At 54.8% G+C, this 20,345-nt stretch overlaps 7 protein-coding genes across 7 annotated transcripts; 5 read left to right on the top strand and 2 right to left on the bottom strand.

The window, feature by feature from the left end:
• Positions 1-980: 980 nt before the first annotated feature.
• PV07_05858 (uncharacterized protein) lies at positions 981-3,713 on the top strand. The gene is made up of 2 exons (XM_016392779.1): positions 981-1,207; positions 1,287-3,713. The coding sequence occupies exons 1-2, from the start codon at positions 1,195-1,197 to the stop codon at positions 3,224-3,226; spliced, it is 1,953 nt and encodes a 650-aa protein (XP_016250298.1). The 5' UTR covers positions 981-1,194; the 3' UTR covers positions 3,227-3,713.
• PV07_05857 (uncharacterized protein) lies at positions 3,665-7,787 on the bottom strand. Its single transcript, XM_016392778.1, has 4 exons — positions 7,518-7,787; positions 7,361-7,456; positions 5,760-7,271; positions 3,665-5,709 (listed from the first exon to the last, which is right to left on the bottom strand). Exons 1-4 carry the CDS (start codon positions 7,588-7,590, stop codon positions 4,079-4,081), a joined length of 3,312 nt encoding a protein of 1,103 aa, XP_016250297.1. The 5' UTR covers positions 7,591-7,787; the 3' UTR covers positions 3,665-4,078.
• A 337-nt stretch (positions 7,788-8,124) lies between these two features.
• On the top strand, positions 8,125-10,373 carry PV07_05856 (uncharacterized protein). Its single transcript, XM_016392777.1, has one exon. The coding sequence runs from the start codon at positions 8,637-8,639 to the stop codon at positions 9,531-9,533; it is 897 nt and encodes a 298-aa protein (XP_016250296.1). The 5' UTR covers positions 8,125-8,636; the 3' UTR covers positions 9,534-10,373.
• A 541-nt stretch (positions 10,374-10,914) lies between these two features.
• On the top strand, positions 10,915-12,562 carry PV07_05855 (uncharacterized protein). The gene is made up of 2 exons (XM_016392776.1): positions 10,915-11,139; positions 11,197-12,562. The coding sequence occupies exons 1-2, from the start codon at positions 11,093-11,095 to the stop codon at positions 12,116-12,118; spliced, it is 969 nt and encodes a 322-aa protein (XP_016250295.1). The 5' UTR covers positions 10,915-11,092; the 3' UTR covers positions 12,119-12,562.
• A 622-nt stretch (positions 12,563-13,184) lies between these two features.
• Positions 13,185-14,838, top strand: PV07_05854 (uncharacterized protein; the record flags this gene model as incomplete). The annotated part of the gene is made up of 1 exon (XM_016392775.1): positions 13,185-14,838. The coding sequence occupies one exon, from the start codon at positions 13,185-13,187 to the stop codon at positions 14,688-14,690; it is 1,506 nt and encodes a 501-aa protein (XP_016250294.1). The 3' UTR covers positions 14,691-14,838.
• Positions 14,839-15,139: 301 nt separating this feature from the next.
• On the top strand, positions 15,140-16,865 carry PV07_05853 (uncharacterized protein). The gene is made up of 3 exons (XM_016392774.1): positions 15,140-15,357; positions 15,406-15,478; positions 15,580-16,865. The coding sequence occupies exons 1-3, from the start codon at positions 15,336-15,338 to the stop codon at positions 16,154-16,156; spliced, it is 672 nt and encodes a 223-aa protein (XP_016250293.1). The 5' UTR covers positions 15,140-15,335; the 3' UTR covers positions 16,157-16,865.
• On the bottom strand, positions 16,809-17,644 carry PV07_05852 (uncharacterized protein; the record flags this gene model as incomplete). Its single annotated transcript, XM_016392773.1, has 1 exon — positions 16,809-17,644. One exon carries the CDS (start codon positions 17,642-17,644, stop codon positions 17,150-17,152), a length of 495 nt encoding a protein of 164 aa, XP_016250292.1. The 3' UTR covers positions 16,809-17,149.
• Between the last annotated feature and the right edge of the window lie 2,701 nt (positions 17,645-20,345).

Here is a 20,345-nt window from a genome sequence, read left to right as displayed (position 1 = left end):
ACATAATAGTAGTGCACATGATTGAATGTTGGGGCAAGGTTCATGGAGGATACGAAGGGTCTGGTCACTTCTCGAATTTGCCGTGAGCCTGCGGCTGTATGAGGTGTCGTGGGTGTAAATTGGTCGAGGTCTGTGACAGAGTCAGAGGCAGGCTGGGACGTCGTCAGACCATGGCGAGGTGGACGGAATTAGCACTCACCCACCCCCTTTCGCAGTGCCAAAGCAATATCTTTCGCGACTCCCGGTGCAAGTGGAGCAGATACGTGTGTAGCGTTTCATGAAGCCATGCTATGTCGTGCTTCTGGCATATAGTCGTACTGGACGGAAGTGGACGAGTCCCATCTCAACCAAGACCACCCCGAAAACGAGGCAGCTCACGACTTGTTGAGTTCCAGTTCCTGGGGCGGCGGCTTCTGTGCCCACCACACGTCCCGCATCGACGGTCGTCATGAGCAGCTCTGACTCCGGGGCGAGCACTCACTTTCCAGTTGAAGAAGAAGAGGCAGAGCCCGGTTCGCTTGTGGCGCATGCACCGGCGAGTCTGGACGATACACTCGTGATAGCAGGAGCACCGGTCGCATTTCTCATAGACGTATTGGTTGTAACACATGATGAATGCACGTGGAAGTGGACACGGGGTTTGTAGGAGGGGGAAACTGGTTGAAAAGGTTGGGAGATGAGATGAGACGATGAATCATCAGTATCGCGTCGGGAGACTTTGTATGTGGAAGGATGACACTGCTTCCAAGACAGGATCTTCAACCGTGACTGCTTTGGGGAAGTGTGACTGACACCGCTCTTTGCCCTTTGTTTAATCAACTGGGATGGAATGGAATGGTCAAGATGGGCGAGGGCAAGGCTCTCTCCCGCTATGCAACTGCCATGCCACCGTCCTGCCGCCCCTTGACTGGCTCGCTTCCAGCCTCTACGACTGCCTCGGTTCATTTTCTCGCTTCCTCGTGTTCCCACCAGCGATGCAGGTCGCAAGCCACGCGAATCGACACCAAGCTCCAAACTGCAGTTTCGTCCGCGACCGTTCTTGGGAAGCTCCGTCTCGACTCGGACCAAGTGTTGTGCTTGGTTCTGGCCATATAATGGATGGTGGGCGGACCTTGAGATCCATGGCGCGAAGCCCTTGTTGTCCCTCTCCCACTCCTCCATAACTCGAATCCGTCCATCCGCTGTCTTGCGACCATGGCTCTTGCCTGTAAGTGTACTCCCCATCGATCTACATAAGACTACGTCACAGGCCATTGAACACTGACCGCTGCAATTCAACCTCACAGTGCCAGCCTCCACCGCAGCCCTCGCAGCGCCGACTGCTTTGGCCGGACTAGCCTACCTCAATGCCCGCTGGCGAGTCTCGGTCGACTTGGAGCTCATCCTCAGTTTACTTGCGTCCCAGAGAGCCTTTGCAAAGAGAGAGGCAGCAGATCGGGCCAACTCCTTCTACCTTCTCGAAGGGCATGCGCACAATCCAAAAGTCGCAGACAAGGCCTTCATCATCTACCAGGGCAAGACATGGACCTTCAAACAGACATACGACATGGTACTGCGCTATGCGGGATACCTGCACACCACTCACTCTGTCCTTCCAGGCGAGATCGTCGCCATGGACTTTATGAATTCCCCTCAATTCCTCTTCCTGGCCATGGCTTTGTGGTCCTTGGGCGCCCTGCCGGCCTTTATCAACTACAACCTGACCTCGACCTCGTTCGTCCACAGCGTGAAAACCTCCTCTGCGAGACTGTTGATTGTTGATCCTGAAATTGAGTCCAAAGTCCTGACCGAGGAGACGAAGAGCGTTTTCTCTGCCCCCAATTTCCGCAACAACGCGTTCCCTCTGGAGGTGGCCGTTTTGACCACCGGCCTCCAATCGTCTCTGAAATACTTCCCTCCCTACCGTGCACCTGACTCTGCTCGATCTGGTGTGGTCGGCCGTGCTCCATGCGTCCTGATATCGACGTCGGGGACGACCGGTCTTCCGAAGGCGGCAATCGTGCCTTGGGACCGTACGGTTGTTGGCTCCGGTCTTGTTTCGCGCTGGATAAATCTTCGCCCCGTCACATCATCCAATCCAGACAGGTATTACACTTCTATGCCACTGTATCACGCCTCCGCCTTCCAACTGGGCTTCCACTGCTGTCTTATCCGAGGGTGTACGTTGGTGCTGGGCCACAAATTCTCCGTCTCAAACTTTTGGGACGAGGTGATCGCGGCAGACGCCACGGCCATCCAATACGTCGGAGAAACCCTGCGTTACCTGCTCGCCGTGCCACCTCAGGCAGATGACCGCACAAAACACAAAGTGCGTCTCGCGTTCGGTAACGGCCTTCGACCAGATGTATGGGACAAATTCCGCGCACGGTTTGGAGTTGAGACGGTGGCCGAGTTCTATGGCGCCACCGAATCCGCCGGCGCGAGCTTCAACATCTCACGCAACACTTTCTCGTCAGGCGCAATAGGCCAAGCTGGTCTTCTGGGCAGTCTGCTCATGAAGTTGAGGCAGACCATCGTCAAAGTGGACTGGGAAACAGAAGCGCCTTACCGAGATCCCAAGACAGGGTTTTGTATCCCCGTACCTCGGGGTGAACCAGGCGAACTACTCTACAAGGTCGACCCTGCAGACATTGGTGCCAAGTACCAAGGGTATTTTGGCAACAAGAAGGCTAGTGACTCCAAGATCTTGAGAGACGTACTGAAGAAGGGCGACGCTTGGTTCCGTTCGGGAGACGTGATCAAACTCGACAGTGAAGGACGCACCTGGTTCATGGATCGAATCGGCGATACCTTCCGTTGGCGCAGCGAGAACGTGTCCACCGCCGAAGTAGCCCAGGTCCTGGGTGAACATTCAGCTGTTCTTGAAGCGAATGTCTACGGGGTGGCAATACCTCATCACGAAGGCCGCGCAGGGTGCGCCGCTGTTTTGCTCAAAGACATCAGCTCCAGCACGACGCCTGTTCCAGAAACTCTACTCGAAAGTCTAGCCACTTACGCGAGGAACAGTTTGCCTAGATATGCGGTGCCCGTGTTTCTTCGAGTAGTGACGCAAGTCATGGCGACGGGAAATAACAAACAGCAAAAACATGTCCTCAGGCAGGAAGGAGTTAATCCGGAAAAGGTCGGCGAAGACAGGTTGTTCTTCTTGAGGCCAAACAGCCAGCGCTATGAGCCTTTTAAGAAGAAGGAATGGGAGACTGTAAAGATGGGAAAGGTCAAATTGTGAAGCGATCATCGAGCTAAGAGAAGGTAAAGCACAGAGTCAGTGGGTCGTGTTTCCCAGCGGGAAAGCTTGATTAATCGCATTGGATGTGGTCGCAACAAGAATTTCCACTTCGATACATTGTCCGGTGGACAGAAGCTCCGACCTATATACATATTGAATGATGATACCCTGGAGTTGGGCGAGTATGGAGGAAATAAATGACCGACGTGCACGGGCAGACACGATTTCATGACCATTTCGGACGATATGGACAGGGCAGTAACAGGGCGTACAACATGCATACACGGATAGTGAGCCGCGAAGACGCAAGCAACCTGTACCTGAAATGTAATCAGCAGCATTAGAGGCCACTAGAGGGGCTATCAGAGGCCATCTGGGGAGAGTCGATCGAGCACACATCAATCAACAGCGCATTCGCATTTCACTATTAAAGCACCCAAGACGAGGAGTGTGGAATTGATCAAAGCATAGCATAGCATAGCATAGCGTGGCAGCATAATAACGAGAGCATTTTCAGACCAAGCGTGCATCAAACATGACAGAGACCAAACATGGGTGCGTTGCGCGGCGCTGCGCCCCGCGTGTATATCAATCAATCGTATCCTGAACATTGCGTCGTGCCCTCGTAGTACCGTCCGTTTTCGCTTTCCCACATGGTACCAAAGACAAAACAAAGAAAGGTCCCTTCCTTGCATGAGATCCGTCATACATACACTTGCCAGTCATTTTGGCCTGTATGCCCTGGTTGCATTCTGGATTCGCCATCTCCCCGCGGATCTCTCCTTTTGACTGGTATGAGCCGGCCCTGCTCCCTTCTCTTTCTCGTCGTCGCCATTCCCACGGTGGAGCGATCTACAACTCCTCCGTAAACCTACTTCCCTCTCTAGCCTTCTCCTCACTCTTCTTCCCACTCATCGGACCCGCGACATCGACCAGTCGCGCCGCCCCGCTGTCAACCTTCGACGCACTCACTAGCCGGCCTTCGTCAAAGGTATCTCTGGCCTCTTCAAAGTCCTCCTCATCATCCCCATTCGTCTGCGCGTGCGTTAGTGCAGGTGTCGTAGCGCCTGTGACGGTTGTGTTTCCCGTTGCTTCAGTGGATGTGGTTGAGGGCTCCTGCACCTTTTCGCGCATAGGTTCCGTTTCGGCGAGGATGTGCTCGTCTGAATTGGCGTGACCTCCGCCTGCTTCTTGCGTCTCGCCTTGGCCTTGTGGTTGCGGTTCGGGTGCTGTATGTTCAGTGGTGGTTGTGGGTGGAACTGGGGCCGAGACTGGGGCTGCTGCGCTCTCTGAAGGTCCGGGCTTCTGCTTCTCCTTCTCTTTGTCTCGTCCAGGGATAACCTTCTTCAGAAATCTCTCCCGAAAACCTTTCCTGCCCCGGGGTTCCTCATCCTCGTCCGTCAGCGTGGCAAGTTGATCGAAGCCTGAGTCTCGCTTCGACCCGGCGTGTTCAGTCGAGTATTTGGAGGAAGCCACGTCTGCGGCAATCACGTACGGCTCTTCTCTTACCGACGAGGTGTCAGATGGAGGACTAATGTCTCGTTCATTTGCACCGCCAGTGGTGACTGCGGGGCCGGGCCCAGCGCTCTCATTGGGGATCGGTGAGACTCTTCCGTAGGGCTTGACAGATCCGCCGTACATGTCGTCCGTCTCGTTGTCGCTCCGGCCTGCGAGTGCAACATCTCGAATGGAATCCGTGGCGGCTTGGTCTTCTTCCTTGATCGGCTCGGCTGTCTGGCCAACCGTGCCTACATTTTCTCTTGGCTCCCCTTCAGTTGCCGCGGCGGGCTCCGGAAGTTCGTTCTCTGTTTTACTTCCCGCCCTGAATCTCTTAAACCAGGTCTTCACCCGCGAATCTCGCTTTGAAGGCGAAGTCGGTGAAGTCGAGAACGTCGGTGACGTTGGCGATGTGGGCTCCTGCGGCGGGGTGGTCCCGGAGTACGGAGTCGTTCCAATGTCGTCGTCCTTCGGCCCAATCTCCTCGTCTGCGGGCTGAATGGCCGTCGGCTCTTCGGCCGGTTGCTGAGTGGCCTCTGTGTCTGCCGCAGCCACCGCATGAGCGGCTTCATTTGGATCCAAGGTCACTTGGTCGTGCACAGTTTCACCGGCGAGCTCGCCATCTTCGGCCGTCATGGTCGCTGGGAGTGCAGTCGCTCCTGTCAGGGTTCTTGCTCCTCCTCCAACAACGTCTGCGGCGCCCTCGACAGCTGCAGCTGTTGCCGCACCTGCGGCAGCTCCAGCTGCAACAGCGCCTCTTCCGAGGAAGCTTGGGAGTGGGAGGAATCGAGTTTTGCCAAGTTCAGTCTGTCTCTTTTCTTCCTTCTCCGTTCGCCGACGCTCCCTTTCCGCGGCACTTGCCTCGCCTCGGGCTTTTTTCTCAGTGGCCTTTTGTTCAGTGCGCTGACGTCTCTCTTCATGCTTCTGCTCTTGCTGAACCCGTCTCTCTTCTGCTTTTTGTGCCTTTTGTTCGGCTTTTTCACGATCTGAGAAGAGTCAGCAAGTGATGGGCTCTAGAGTGCGATTACAAACTCACCGACGACCGCTTTTTGTTCTGCTTTGATGTCTGCCTGCCGTTTCTTCTCGGCTTCTTGCTCGGCCTTGAGCCTCTCTTGTTCCAATCTAAGTTCCTCATCCCTGGCCCTTTGTTGCTCGGCTTTTTCGGTGATCTCGTCTAGGGTCGGTTGCAGTCGAGCTTTGGCAATTGCTTCAATCTCAGACTGCTCAAGATACTTGCCACCCCCAATGTGAACCTTCCCCACATGAAGCAACCTGTCGTCACTTTCACGCTGAGCCCTCTCTCGGGCCTGGCGCTCCCACAGCTCACGTTGTTGGGGGGTGGTTTTGCCGGTTTCGGAAAAGACCTTTTCATCCATTGCATTCATCCGAGCCGTCACGTTCTTGTGTGCCACTGCAAGCAATGCATCTCGATCGGCTTGTCGCTTCTTGCTGTCGACCTCGGCGAGCTTGCCCTGGAACAAAGACATTTGTGCCCGGATCTTGCGTGACTCTTCCAGGTCGGAGTCGGAGTCTTCTCGAATGTCAGACGTCCGCCGGCCGCGCCGTAATGTAAGCCGCGACCTAGGCGGCGCAGTCTGTTGTCCATAGTACTGCCGATACTCGGCGTGTTCGTCGTGTAGCTTGGCGAGCCGCTCCTGGGCCAATCTCCGAGCGGCTTCTTCTAGGTTTTCGTAGCGTGGCACATTGTCAGTGGTTGCAGGCTGATTTGCGGCGTCTGATTGTGCGCGCCGTCGGGCAGTGTATGCAGCGTAGTGACTCTGTGAACGGTGGATTCCCCTTGCCTCATCGATCTGAGCCTGCTGAATGGCGAACATCTTTCTGGCCATGGCGACCGCAGAGGCGCGGAGCATTTCTTGCCTTCTCCTTTCTTCCACTTCTATTGCGACCGGTGGATTGGATGTGTACATCTGTCTGGAGACGTTGGTCCTGGCCATATTTTGGACCCTGGCAGCGTCGGCGCCCGACAATTCGCTCGTGGACGGTGGGCTTGGTGATAGCGGAGGTCTCACGTTCTGAGATGACGTCGCAGCCTTGATGGCCCAGGCAGAGTGAACGGGCGCTGGCGCGGGTCGTGTCGGAGCGGATTCTGCTCGCCGTCTGCCACCCTTCAAGGATGCAGTTGCGGCCAAGAGTGCCTTTTGTCGCCCATCGCTCGACACGTTTCTCTCGGTGATGGGTGGGGGAGATTTGGGGTTCTGTAAGGCCGACGATGCGGCAGAATGACCCTGCTCTGTCTCCGGAGCCCTCCAGACGTCCACCGGTGCAGCGTCCCGATGGGCAGCCAATGCCGCCTGGGAACCCGCCCGGCTCAGTTCTGGCTTCCACAGAGGCTCCATTTCATAGTCTTTTGCTCGATAGGCAGCCGTGTTCGCGTGGGGGATGGCCCCGGGTGTCCAAAGCTGGATGGGTTTCTTGTTGGATTCTGCGAGGCTCGCCGCGGCGCCAGCGGATGCGAGTTTGACTCCGCCAGTGGAAGGAAACGAGGGAAGATCTTGAGCTCGCGCGTATTTCAGAGACAGCGCAGCACCTGGGGCGGCAGTTAGTTTTGCAACATGAATGCGAGGGGGTGGTTTTTGGAGAATCTGTGGATGGCGATCAAGGGCGGGGTTGACGCACTGGCAGCAGATAGCCGACCTTCCTGGTCGAGGACTGAAGAGGTGCTGTGCTTGGTGGTGGGAGTGTCTCGAGCGACAGACAATGCCGCAGAAGCAGCTACATACACCACGTCAGCTTGCCAGGAAGCTCGAGTCGTGCAAGAAAGTGGTTGACTGACCTTGGTCTTCAAGCTTGTCCGAGGGGGTGAAGCTGCTCGGATGGGGATGAGCATGGGCAACGCTGGCCGACATGCTTGGCCCCCCCTTGCGTGCGTTCTCGGGGTAATCGATAGGTGCTGGAAGCAGGCGGGCGGGCGGACGGTCGCGCAAGCAACAACGCAGTCAAGAATCTACCACGGCATGGAGAATGGCGGTTCTCGGTGCGGAAAACGAGAGACAGAGTGAGGGATAATACAGCAGAAGGAGCTCTGCTTGCATTTCAGATCAGCGGAAGAGGAATAAAACCAAAAGAAGAGCTGCAGAAGGCCCAGTGGCGTGCCGCTCGCTCATCAAGGTCCCCAAGGTTGCTTGGGAGGTCCAGGGTCGCCCATCCCATACGGCAGTGGAAACCCGTCCGTCACCACCGTCCACCGTCCACCGTCCACCACCGTCATGACCAAGAGCTGCGCTTGTGTATGTCATCCCATTGTCCCTATTACCACCTACGTCATGCCAATAGGATTCGAGGGAGAGTTGCTCCCGCTACTAGATAGCCCACCTAGAGACCCTTATAAGACCCTTATATGGGTGATCTCGCCTACATACAGTTTGGGTGGTGTGTCGGTTGTAGGAAATTCAGTTTTCCTACCACAGACGGTACTCTTTGTTTCTGGTTGGGGAACCGTTCATGCGAGGAGAGCAGCAAATGGAGGGGCAAAAGGCACACGATGCCGATAGCCATGGCCCATGGCCGTACCCCATTCTGGATCGGACCCGTCGCTTATCCGCCGCTCGATTATCAGTAGGAGGAGGAGGAGGAGGAGAGGAGAGGGATGAGGAGGAAGGCCAGCAGCTCGAGCTCTTGTGGCGCCCATGTGGTACCTTCCCAGCCATCTAGCTAGCTAGGCACCTAGGCCAGGGGGGACCGAGGCAGGGACCAAGGAAACTCACCGTTCTAGTTACCCCCCAGAGCTCCTTGGTGTGCCCCACAATGACATGCAGTGGGAAAGCAAAGTGGTGGATGGTGCGCCGCCGTCAACTTCCAACACCTTGTTTTTTTGCCAACCCGCCAGAAGTACCACTCCGTACCGTCTGAACTCGTCTCCACTCCTCCAACCTTGGTAGAGTCGGTCGCCATCATGGATTCTTCCCCTGCACCTCGGTTTGATAACCTGCTCAATTTTCGGGATGTGGGAGCTCACATCAACTCCATCCTGGGAGCTCGAGCTCTCCGGCCGGGTCTCCTTTTCAGGAGTGCACGACCAGACGACGCCAGTGCGCCCGACCGCGACGTCCTGGTCAACGAGTACAAGATCAAGACCATCATTGACCTTCGCTCCAAAACAGAACACATCAATGCCGCAAAGAAACGGGCTGAAGCTGCTGTGGTGGCACAACCAGCGGTGATGCCTTCGTCCAACGAGACCGTCGCTGCCCCGGTCCAAATACCTGGCATCCGATACGCGCAAATCAATCTCAACGGCAAAGGCTTTGAACGGCATCTCATCTGGCAGCTGAAGTACACCAGCTTCGCCAAGCTGGTGTTCTTGATGGCTTTGGGCTACCGAACAGAAGGGATATCGGTGCTGGGAAAGGAGTTGATGCTACCGCGAGGGCTCGTCGGCCTGGGAATCGACACCCTCGACCACAGCCACCCTGAGATCAAGCAGGTGTTTGACGTTCTCGCCGAGGACACAGCATGGCCTGTCATGGTCAACTGCACACAAGGCAAGGACAGAACGGGAATTATAATACTGCTGGTGCTGCTGTTGTGCCACATTGATATGGATGCCGTCAGCCAGGACTATGTCAAGTCTGAATCAGAACTCGAGCCGGAGAAAGGGGAAAGGATGAAAGAGATCGAAAGCATTGGTCTTGATGAGTCGTTTGCCAAATGTCCGCCAGACTTCTGCGAGAAGATTGTCCAGCACCTCGATACCACTTATGGCGGCCTGCCCACCTACCTGGTCCGAATCGGCGTGGATCCCGAGCAAGCCGATCGTGTTCGCAGCATTCTTAGGGTCAGTCCATCGTAGAACAGAATGCAACGCATTCCGCGACACGCAGAGGAACCTCAGAGGTACTTGCCTATTTTTCGTCGACGAGCGGGTTCATTGAGCCCCAGCATATTCTCATGACCAAAGCCAGCGCACCCATCCGACAAGTCGTGGCTGCCACCAACAACGGACAGCGCCGTGGTACAGCTCCCACTTGCCATGAGGACAGCTCAAGCGGAGATGGTTGAAGCAGTACAAAGAGCTTCCTTTTGTCGGGTTCTTGGAGGGGGACACCCTTTTATCCTGCGGTTAACTTGTACCGTGGTACAGCGATTCAGGCTCTGTGTCGGATGCACCCCAGAGTCTACACTTGCCCCATCCAGGTAATGGGGCGCCCTGCATGATAAAGGCTTGGTCAGCACATTGTCGGCAGTCGAGATACGGTGCTGACCTATTGTCCACACCCAGACGGGAAGTCGTCGGAGATTCTCTCTGAAGGGAAGGCTGCTAGCAGCTGCACAGTCATTCAAGCTACTGAAGCAGGAGCGGTCAGTGAGCGGGAACGGCTAGCTGAGAGACCAAGTTTTCTACGTCGCATTACTTATCAACAGCTAGGCTCTAGGAAAAGCTCTGGAGGAAGCGAGGTCAGATTGACCGATGCTTTGGTAAGATGAAGTCTGAGCATTGTGGTTGGATCAGCTAGTATTTCATATTGTACGACCGTGTCGCCGCCAAGTGCGTCTTTTTTGGATGGTGGAAATTCGGCAACGACAGACTCGTACTCGGTTCCCAAGAACGGGATGATCAGGGGAAAGTGAGAGATGCGCGAGAGGAGCCCGAGACTATGCCATGTCGTCATCTTTCTAGAGGCTCGGGAGGCCGCGGAAGATGCCAAGGTCTGACTGTGATTGGATGTCTGGCAGGTCCTGTTCCCCACCTTCCCATAAATCTCTCGCAAGCACCGATGACGTCGTGCATAACGAGGCGTCTGTCTTTTCGCCTTCACATCTGAACTTCACCTCTGACCGACTGGAATCGCTCGTTCCACTGGGCAGTGGGCAGGGGGCAGTGGGCAGTGGCTTATGCCTCGCCGTTATATCCGTCCATGTCCCTTCCCCCCGGACGCCGTTAATGCCCAGGGAGGCATGGCACACGAGCCCTTTCCGGATCTCGTTCCCTCCGATTCTGAGGCTGCGTCTTTTTGCTATATCGATGGGATCCGCTGTGAGCAGTCTACGCTTGACCTGGGCCAATCAGGTAGCCCTTGTGTGTCGTCCCCCATGCAAATGCAACTGGAATATCTCCGTCATTGCCTCACGATTTCCTAGAATGATGTAGTATGGCATGGTCGATCTCCGGTGACAACACGTTACTTAATCACAAGCATTAGCCTCCCGTGAGCGTGAGCGTCCCGCATTGAGTGAGCCCCGTACATATCGTTTCCTTCATATTGCCCTGCTTTCTCTTGTTGTCACCAGACGGACCTGTTCTTCGATTCCCTACTCGTACTCTCGCCCTCTGACTACTCCCCCCACCTTCGCCCTTTGGACCTCAACTCGGCCGACCTCTTTAGCGAATTTCCCCAACTACAGACCAACATGTGGTGGCTCAGTGCCTGGTGGTTCCCCGTCATCTCGGCGGGCATGTACGTTTTGTCGTCGCTCAATCCTGTTGACCATTGTCACTAACCTTCCTCACCCAGGTGGCTCGGCATGCTGCTGGCCATGTTCTGCTCCTGGGAAGCCAACGGACATCCTCACCTAGCGTCGATGAGCCCCAATCAACACATCGCCTACATTTCCGACATTGGGGCATTTGGGTTGAAACCACTCTTCATCACCGGCGCTGTCATCACCACCGTGTTCCTCGACCTGGGCTTCATGTCAGAGCGCTGGCTTCGGCACTATGGCCGGCTGGCACCCAACACCTCGCGCGTCCAATCCGCGCTCTCCAGCTGCGCCATCTTCTTCGCCATCGCAGGCACTCTCGGTCTGATCCTCCTGTCAATCTTCGACACCTACCATCACCACAAAGTCCATGACGGGTGTTTGCTCCTCTTCATCGGCGGATACATCATCTCAGCCATCTTCCTTTGTGCCGAATACCAACGACTCGGCATCCACTACCGCCAGCACCGCGTCCTGCGGATTTCTTTCTGGATCAAACTCACCTTCATCATCCTCGAGATCGCCCTTGCCATCGTCTTTGCCTCGACATCCTGGAACAACCACGAAAACGTGGCCGCCGTGTTTGAATGGATCGTTGCCCTCATCTTCACCTTCTACGTTCTCTCCTTCCTCCTCGACCTCTGGCCTTCGGTACGGTCGAAGCGCCACGTTCCTCAAGGCTGGAGAGAAAGGGAAGCGGAACTTGAAAAGGAGGCGGGAAGGAACGGCGGTCTACCCCCTCTTGATCAAGGACCGGCACCGATTACTACGGATCAGAATGCAACCACATATCAAAACGACGATTCTTCTGACAACCCCGCCACCCAAGGGTATCGTGGGACTAACATGACCGGCGGTCAGGGTTCCCACATCCAGTCCGCTCTCTCAAAATATCCCGCGGAACACAATGACCTCGGGCGGCAGAAAAGATGGGGTATCGGTCGATTCCGATTTTGACCTAGCTGTCTTGTCTATTTCGAACGCCGTTCTTGTACATTAATCAGGAGTTTGGAAACGAAAGCCGAGCACCACGGAAAGCGAAAGGCGATAATGAATCAAAAGCGAGGACTGGGAATTCTGGCGGTTCAACCACGGCTGGCTGAACATTTGTTCGGCGCTGGCGGAGATTTTGCAAATGAAGAACTGGGCGAGGCCGGTATTCGCCCGCCGACGATGACATTGGACATGACGAAGGATAAGACAAAATCTAGAACGCGGCACGACTTAGATACGTAATTTCTATTTCAACTGTACAATACGACCTCTGGTTTGACAACGAGTTGAATGGTGAGCCCCAGGCAAGAGACATGCCTGCAAACATTGCTCCGTGACTCTTCACCTTTCTTGCTCAACACGGATCCAGGTGGACGTTCTTGCCTTCATGATACATTTTGTTGCGGGTTCACTCCTCGACGTGTCGAAGAAGCCGCCCGCCATTTTGGGGGGCCGGAAAGACCTCGCACAGTCTTTCAAATCGTCGTTCCCTTCAGACTCGACCATCTATTGCTTTCACCTACCCTGGCATCAGCGCGACGACTCGGAGTTAGACAGCGATGCTTCTTCAGACCTGCCCATGTCAGAACGCGCATTCGTCCAGATGCATCTTCTTGTTGATTGACCGACGGGTGGGTGACTTGGAAGGCTCAGCCTACGCAGCCCACTCATCCGGCGAGTCAAAGGATGTAGACCATTACTGACTCCAGCAAGCTGCAGATGACCCTGCAACACCGGAGACTGTGGATTGGATTCATATCCTTCTATTTTCAAGCACTGTATTCCAGCCGAAGCAGTTGTGCAGCGATCCTCTCCGTCCATTTCGGGCAATCCCCGCGGCCTTTCTGGGATGAGGGATGATGCAGGCACGGATTTCAGGTCCAATCAGACGCAATATGGGATTTCTAAAGAAAGACACATTCACATGGATACTTCTCTGTTGACGGTGTATTTAAGAAGAGCCCGTGGTGTTGGGCTCGTCGCGGCGTCCTGTTGTTGCCAGCGCCCGTCGGGTCTCAAAGCTCCAAACATGCCTATCCAGTACCAGATCGGGCCGTTTCGAGCCCCTCTCCTGCCCGACGAGGAGAGCATCAGCTCGACTGCTCCATCGAAGCTGTCCCACCGTTCCGATGCCCTGCCAGACAGAGCTCCCTTCCTGCTCCGCACCGACAGCTTTGGTTCGACGATCACCTCGTCGAAGACTTCCTACCATGCCGAGCCGCAGCCCGTACGAGCCCCTTTCCACCTTCTGCGTACCAACAGTCGCCGTTCAGTCATTCCAGAGAAGACATCCTACCACTCCCTGCATGCGGAACTAGGGGACAAAAGGGAGGAGGACTTTTGGCAGCACACCCGGAAGTCGTTCTTTCTCAAGATTGGGGCTGTCTTTGTCTTGCTGCAATTGCTTTTCCTGGGAAACTTGTCGTACCTCTATGGATCTCTGTGGGGTTCGAACAGCCGCGTCTCGTCGTTGAATGTTTTGTGGTTGGACCTTGACGGTGGCGTGATTGGCGACTCAGTAAACAGTGCTTATGAGAGCCTTCAAGGCCTCGATTTCCCTTCGCTCGAGAAGCCTTCCGAGAGCGAACTGCATTCTGTCTCCGAGGCAGTGGACGCCGTCCGCTCGGGATCATACTGGGCGGCTTTTGTGGTCAACGCGAATGCTTCGGCGAGACTTTCCCGTGCCCTTACTGGTGGCCAGGCGGCGCAGACCTACCAGCCCTCTGATGCTCTGACATACATCTGGAACGAGGTTAGGTACCCTCCGTTCTCGGACGAAGCGTTGATGTCCAATTTCGAGCTGCTGGCGCAGGCTGCCGAACAGGAATATCACCACAGACGAGGCCAAACCGCACTGCGGAATCTGGACCGAAACAACAGCGCCGCCGTGCAGGTCCTGTTCCATCCGATCGGCATCTCCGCTATGAACATCATGGAAACCACAAATCCAACCCGGCTTCTGTACAATACGGCGACGATGGTGATGCCGGTGCTCGAACAATTCTTTTTTGTGTTGATCCTGAACGGACTCTCTGATGAACTGGGAATATACAAAAATGTGCCCGCTACCACAACTGGGATCTTCCGCGTGGCATTTGCCTTTGGTTACACCCTCCTCTCCGCACTCGGCATGACCGGGTACATCTGGGCATTCCGGGAAACATGGTCAGTGGACGGGAAGCAGTTTGGCCTGACATGGATGACCTTTTGGTTGCTTCACACGGTCCACTTTGTTGTCGTCGACACGGCGGCCGCGTTCTGGCCTGTCCCTGTCATGCCATTCTTTATTCTCACCTGGATCGTGCTCAACTTGTCGAGCTCCGTCAGCCCCCTCGAGCTCAATCCAACATTTTATCACTGGGGCTATGCACTCCCGGACAACGAGGCATATTCTCTTTTAACAGATATTTGGTCCCATGGTGCAGTGCCCGTGCTCCATCGCGCTCTTCCGATCTTGTTCGCCTGGCTGCTTGTTGGCGCAAGTGCAGCTATCTTTGGTCACTTTCGCCGCTGTCGACATGCTCGTCAAAAGTGATCGAGGGCCAGAAAAACAGAGCTTTTATCAGGGGTTGGAGTGGCCATGACAACGATATTAATGATGAAACGAACTTGAGTTGTATTGCTTGAATAGAGGAAGGGTCAGATCAATGTTGACATGGTTTTGGATCTGGCTTTAAACTTTGATGACAACAGATGTTTGATCCTCAAAGCATTCCGAGCTCTCTGTTGTATAATGACAGCCAGCCTCGGCCCACCAAGGCTCATGTAGAGATGAGTGCGGCACGATCTGACATGTGGTCGACGCCGAACCCAATCATTTCTCGACGCCACGCCGGGTCCTCCATCTATTAAGGGAGGGGAAGTCTCCATCTGCCTCAAGCCACTGTGGCTTCTAGGGCAAAAATGTCGACGTCATCGACCCGTGGCTCGTCATAGGCTGCGAGCAAAACGCAGGCACTCTTCGTGCCATTCCTCTCTGCGACTCATCGTTTGAATAGGTAGTCAGCCTGATGCGCGCCATTATTATTACCGTATGAACCTCCCCTATCCCCGCCAACTAGGTCATTGACCTGTCTGTCCCTGTGATTTAAGATTCCGCTCGCTGCCTAGCAATTCCAATTCCAGGTCCAAGCAAAGCGACCTCGAGTCTGGGAGGCCCAGGCTCGCCAGGTGTCTCGACATGTCAGAACTACCCGATTATTGTAAGTACTACCCAGCCAGGAAGATAAATTGATGCTGACTGGAAGGAGACTCCATACTCGAAGTTGCGCCCGAAAGCGACCAGGAAGCGATCAAGAGAGCTTACAAGAAAGCGGCGCTGAAGTAAGTCTCTCTGTCAGGGTCTGGAACGATGGAATGCCATCTCTGCAATCTCTGTTCTTGAACACCGACATTCTCCTTCATGGCTAACCGGCAACTGGCAGATGGCATCCAGATCGGGTTGCGGCCGACTCGGACGAGCGTCCCAAGCGGACGAAAATGTTCCAAAAGATCAATGACGCCTACTACACCCTCTCGGAGCCCACGAGGCGGCGAGAGTACGACGAAGCAAGGCGATTCCACGGCACCGCGAGCTTTGACGAGTCGGCCGATGAAGAAATACCAAGACCTCCTCCTCCCCAGGCGGGAGCGCAGTCTTGGTTCAACATGTTCGGCTTCGGCCGTCCCGCGGGAGACACCCAGGAAGACCAGTTTGCGAATGAACAGTTCAAGGGCGCGTTCGAGGAGATGATGCAGGAGGACGACCTGGCCGACGACACTCACACCCCCACCAAGCGCTTCTGGACCATCGCCGGGGGTATCTCGGGCGGTGTTCTTGGTTTCATCGTCGGCAACTCGGTCGGGATGGTCACGGGCGCCGCCGCGGGCAGCAGGATGGGGGCGATCCGTGACAAGCAAGGCAAGTCGGTCTACGAGGTGTTCCAGGCGCTCGACCAGGGCCAGAAAGCTCGCATTCTGAGCGAGCTTGCGGCGAAACTGTTCAGCGGCGCGATCAGTTGAGGGATGGGAGCGGGAAACTTGGTGGGTTTGCAGCTTCAGACGCCGGGATGTTTTTTTGGATTTGTGGTAAAAACACGCTCGGTGTTTTCTGGGTCACTTCGTTACAGCGCGGGTTCCCTTTTTTTTTCCCCCCCTACCCACCCCCCGACTTTGAAGCCACGGTACTTTGATCAAACCGCCAGGATTCTGCCTCAGGAAAAGCCCGGTGCTTATTGGCCATTCACGGAAAATACCCAGCGCTACGGGCATACAGGGCCCGAACAAGAAGGTGCCAAAGGCAACGGCCCCAAGACTGATCAAGCACCCTTGGATGATGCTGATAATACACCCCGGCTGCCTACAGGGTGAGGTGCTTAAGAGGTTAATCTCGATCGTCGGCTCGGAAGGACTGGCGAGATCCCGAATATAAGAGTGCCGGGGGAGCTGGAGTTTGCGATGATTTGTGCAGGGGTCGGTCCTCTGTTTGGGGATCGGCCATGGATTCAGAGTCCTACCTGAATCGACAGGTTCCGGCGGACAAAAGACGGGCTTTTTCCCCGATCGCCATCGAAAATCTGTGGCGTTCGGACCAAGTATACGTGACGAGCTGGCGTAGCGGGCCAGAATGATGGATGCGGCAACGAGGGGAGAATAAATGCACATAGATTGACAACACAATGTATTTTCATACCACATAAAGTCACCACGTCTCTTCCAGGCAGCCAATTCATAGGGGCTTGATAGAACCCAAGAGACCACCTTCACAAAAGCACATCCCCAGCTACATTATCGCCGAAAGTCGTCGACGTCGACGCCGTCGCCGCCGCCATCGTCGTTGAGAGGAGACCGGCCAACGTCCCTGGCAGACACACCATTTTGAGCACCGTCAGGAAGGTGGTCAAGTCTATGGAATGGGATTAGTTTGAGTCGGCCTGAAACCGAGAAACAACACTGCTCTACCAGGAAATGCGGAAACTGCATCCAAATCTTCCGGCCCGATCCTTTCTGGCAAATTCAGCTCCGTAGAGCTGGCTTGTGGCGGCCGTGCAAAAGGTGTTTAGCTCGGCCGAGATATTGACCTTGGAGCCCGTCTTCTTCACCCTGGCTCTGGCGAATGCCTTGTTGAATCTGAGACGCGCCGACGATGGGCTTCAGGCCGTCGTCCTTTTTAATGTCATTCTTGTCGTGGGCGTCCTCTCCGAGATAATCGTCGGTGTTGGCACGGGGGTCCCAAGGCGCTGGAGGGGTAACGCCAACCATCCAGTCTGGCACGTCGCGAGCAGCATCGCTACGTCCCACCAGATCTTTCCCGTCCAGCCCGGTGTTTTGGAATTGGAATTGGAATTCCGTGGCGAACACGGCCTCTTGAAGTGTCCACAGCCGTGACCACCAGACACTGTATGAGATCCTCGTGGCAATTTCTTCCGCGGGTAACCCAGCAGTCGTCGACTTCAGAAGCTCCACGTCGACAACGAGCACTTTGGCTACCTCTTCGTAGTTCTTCCCCATGGAAAGTATAGCACATCTCCTGGTCGCAGTGTTTTCTGGTTGCACCGGTACACAGAGCGTATGTATCCAGAATAGAACGTGGTCGTCAGCAGGACCACGACTGTAGAGGTCATTAACGCGGTTCTGCAGCTGGATCAGTTGACAAAGAGGTAGCGGATTGGCAAGTAGATTGCGAAACCCGTTGGCCCAGACGTGTGAAATGCAGACATACTCGCTGTCCGTACCCACATCTACTCGGGGTTGCTGTACACCGGAAGCGGATCGAGAAAGTGTCAAAAGCGGAGTTTTCCCCCCGGTTGATCAAGAACACACTCCCGCGACATCGACTCCTAGATGTGTGCAGTCACAGTCCAGGTCGGTATGCTGGCTTTCGTATGTCGCATGGTCGACTTGTAGTGCCAGGCACTCCGTGATCAGGCAATCCGAATGGTTCCGCGAGACGAGTCGGCGACCAACCGAAAGGGCGAAATACATCCCCAGACATGACTGACCTTCGTGGTGTCTTGCAACGTCTCTTTGCACCACCCTCACTCGTAGAGCTGATTTTCGATGACTTCGCGAGAACCCTGGAACTAGGCCAGGCGTGGCTCAAAATCGCTTTGCGTTAGTATTGCCCTTTTGGCGCACATGAGCGTCCTGTGAAGGATGTTGGTCGAAAGTATGACCGTATCTGATGGTGGAGTCCTATATCCGAGATACATGCTAAGCGCATCTACCACCGATTTGACTGAGCTGTCGGTGGCAACCGTGCAAGCTGATTCCTCGTCCTTGGGCCATTCATTGGCTGCCTGTTTCCATCGAGATATGTAGCAGCTGAGTTTCTTGAACTCACCACTTGGTCTCCGCGGTCGGTTATTCGAATGGAATCAAGGGTGTCAACTGGTATCCCTGTAACACAGTGTATCATGCCAAAATAGAGCCAGGCCTGTAGAAGCGAAGCCGCCTGCTTCGTAGTATTGCGCCCTCGATTAGTGAAGTCTCCGTCTAAGAATGAATCCCGCTCCCAACCTGTGCGAACAGGTTACGCTGTCCAATTTTGGTTGTCGTAGATGAAAGGGCAATCTTTCTTAAAACAGAAAGGGAATTTCTCCATGGGCAAATTCGGATGATGTAGTGGGCAAGTGGTCCATGGTCGCTGGATGGAGGTCGAAAACTCGGTTAATAACAGAGGCGCAAAGGTCGTTCGAGATGGTGAAGCCGCCAAGGTCCATCACTTCGGCCCCCGAATTTTGTCGCTGGTAATGTTGAGAAGCCTTGTTGTTGAAGGGAGACGCCTCGCTATTTCACACTTTGCTCGCTCAATTACGCCAAATGAGATGCAGCATTTGTCAGTCTCCATCATGTGCTTGTTTCATACTTCGTCTTGGCTCTCAACAACTCCCCATGCCGCCAGAACATCCAAGGCATCGGCGCCATTATCAAGGTGCAGAAGGCCAGGATCGAAGTCGCCCATCCCACGCCGAGTGCTTTGTAGAACTTTAGAGCAAAGAGGGGAAATGCAGCTGAAAGACCGTATCTCGACAACATGGCAGCACCAGCAGCTGATGCACCGTAAAGCGGCCCGTAGGCGTCGACCATGAATAGATTCATCGACGCATAAACCATCACAGTGGCGGTGAATGCCATACCCTGGAAAATTATCGGCACGATCCAATGGACTTCAGCGTGTGCTGTCCATGCAAATATCAACAGGCAGCCAGGAAGAATGAAGGATGCGATCATGCTCGGATAAAGGCGATGTTCCGGCGGAAACCGCTCGTCAGCTCCCGAATTTTCAGCGCGAAACTGTTTCAGGCGCGGTTGGTAGATGTACGTGTCGACCAGAATTAGCGGACAGGGCGCAAGAGCAGTACCCCCCATCAGACCAAGAAATGACAACGACTGGCCTGTCAGCGAAAAGCCGTAGTAGCGTTGGAAAACCCAGGGCGAAGCGACGACGAAGGTGTACATCAAGCCAAAGAGAAAGCCGTTATACAGGCATACAATGGTGACGATCGGCTCGGTTACCAGCATGTGGATGGGGCGAAGAAACAGGGTTGTCAAGAAGTATCTGATTGCGGCAGGAATTGACCGGCGTTGTTGAGGTGGGCCTTGGACATGGAGCCTCTTGGCTCGCCGTTGAAGGATGGTCTTCTTATAGGTTTCCTTGGTGAATATGATCGGGATGTAAAACGTGACAATGAAGAAGAGTGTAACCCATTGTGTCCAGCGCCAGCCTCTGGTCTCGACAACGAACCCTCCGAGGAGAGGCCTATGTGGGAGTTAGCATTAATATTTCTATAAGTTAGGTAGGGGCATACCCAAATACTGCCCCGAAGAAAGGTATAGAATAGTAGAATGCTAACGAGACAGCCCTATAACGTCCAGCGGTATAGTCAACGATGGTGGCCGAGGCATTGCTGATCGCTGGCGAGGCAAACACTCCGGCAAAGAATCTACAAACAATCAATGATGCCGGCCCTTGAGAAAAGCCTGCCCCAAGAGTGAAGAGAGCGAATATTGGGGTGGTGGTCAAGAAGACTGTTTTGCGACCGAACGTCTCGCTCAGAGGAGCTCCTATCGGAGGTCCAAAAGCCAGGCCGAAATTATACATCGATAGAGGAAGGATGGCGACCTCGTCCGACACACCAAATCGCCTTGAGACATCCTCATGCGCTGGACTGTAGAGTGAGGCTGCCAGCGTGCTCACAAAGGCTAGAAA

Source organism: Cladophialophora immunda (genome assembly GCF_000835495.1).
Source record: "Cladophialophora immunda strain CBS 83496 unplaced genomic scaffold supercont1.3, whole genome shotgun sequence".
Taxonomy (NCBI): Eukaryota; Fungi; Ascomycota; class Eurotiomycetes; order Chaetothyriales; family Herpotrichiellaceae; genus Cladophialophora; species Cladophialophora immunda.
Note: the sequence above shows the minus strand (reverse complement) of the source record. Positions and strands in the feature narration are given on the sequence as shown.

Excerpts from the sequence above, each read along its gene's own strand:
- PV07_05853 (XM_016392774.1), top strand. The coding sequence starts at position 15,336 with ATGTCAGAACTACCCGATTATT. Across the intron at positions 15,358-15,405 it reads GTCAGAACTACCCGATTATT|ACTCCATACTCGAAGTTGCG; the intron begins GTAAGTACTACC and ends GACTGGAAGGAG. Across the intron at positions 15,479-15,579 it reads TACAAGAAAGCGGCGCTGAA|ATGGCATCCAGATCGGGTTG; the intron begins GTAAGTCTCTCT and ends GGCAACTGGCAG.
- PV07_05856 (XM_016392777.1), top strand. The coding sequence starts at position 8,637 with ATGGATTCTTCCCCTGCACCTCGGTTTGATAACCTGCTCAATTTTCGG.
- PV07_05857 (XM_016392778.1), bottom strand. The coding sequence starts at position 7,590 with ATGTCGGCCAGCGTTGCCCATGCTCATCCCCATCCGAGCAGCTTCACC. Across the intron at positions 7,272-7,360 it reads AGGTCGGCTATCTGCTGCCA|GTGCTGCGCTGTCTCTGAAA; the intron begins GTGCGTCAACCC and ends CTGCCGCCCCAG. Across the intron at positions 5,710-5,759 it reads AGAACAAAAAGCGGTCGTCG|ATCGTGAAAAAGCCGAACAA; the intron begins GTGAGTTTGTAA and ends GACTCTTCTCAG.
- PV07_05855 (XM_016392776.1), top strand. The coding sequence starts at position 11,093 with ATGTGGTGGCTCAGTGCCTGGTGGTTCCCCGTCATCTCGGCGGGCAT. Across the intron at positions 11,140-11,196 it reads CCCGTCATCTCGGCGGGCAT|GTGGCTCGGCATGCTGCTGG; the intron begins GTACGTTTTGTC and ends TTCCTCACCCAG.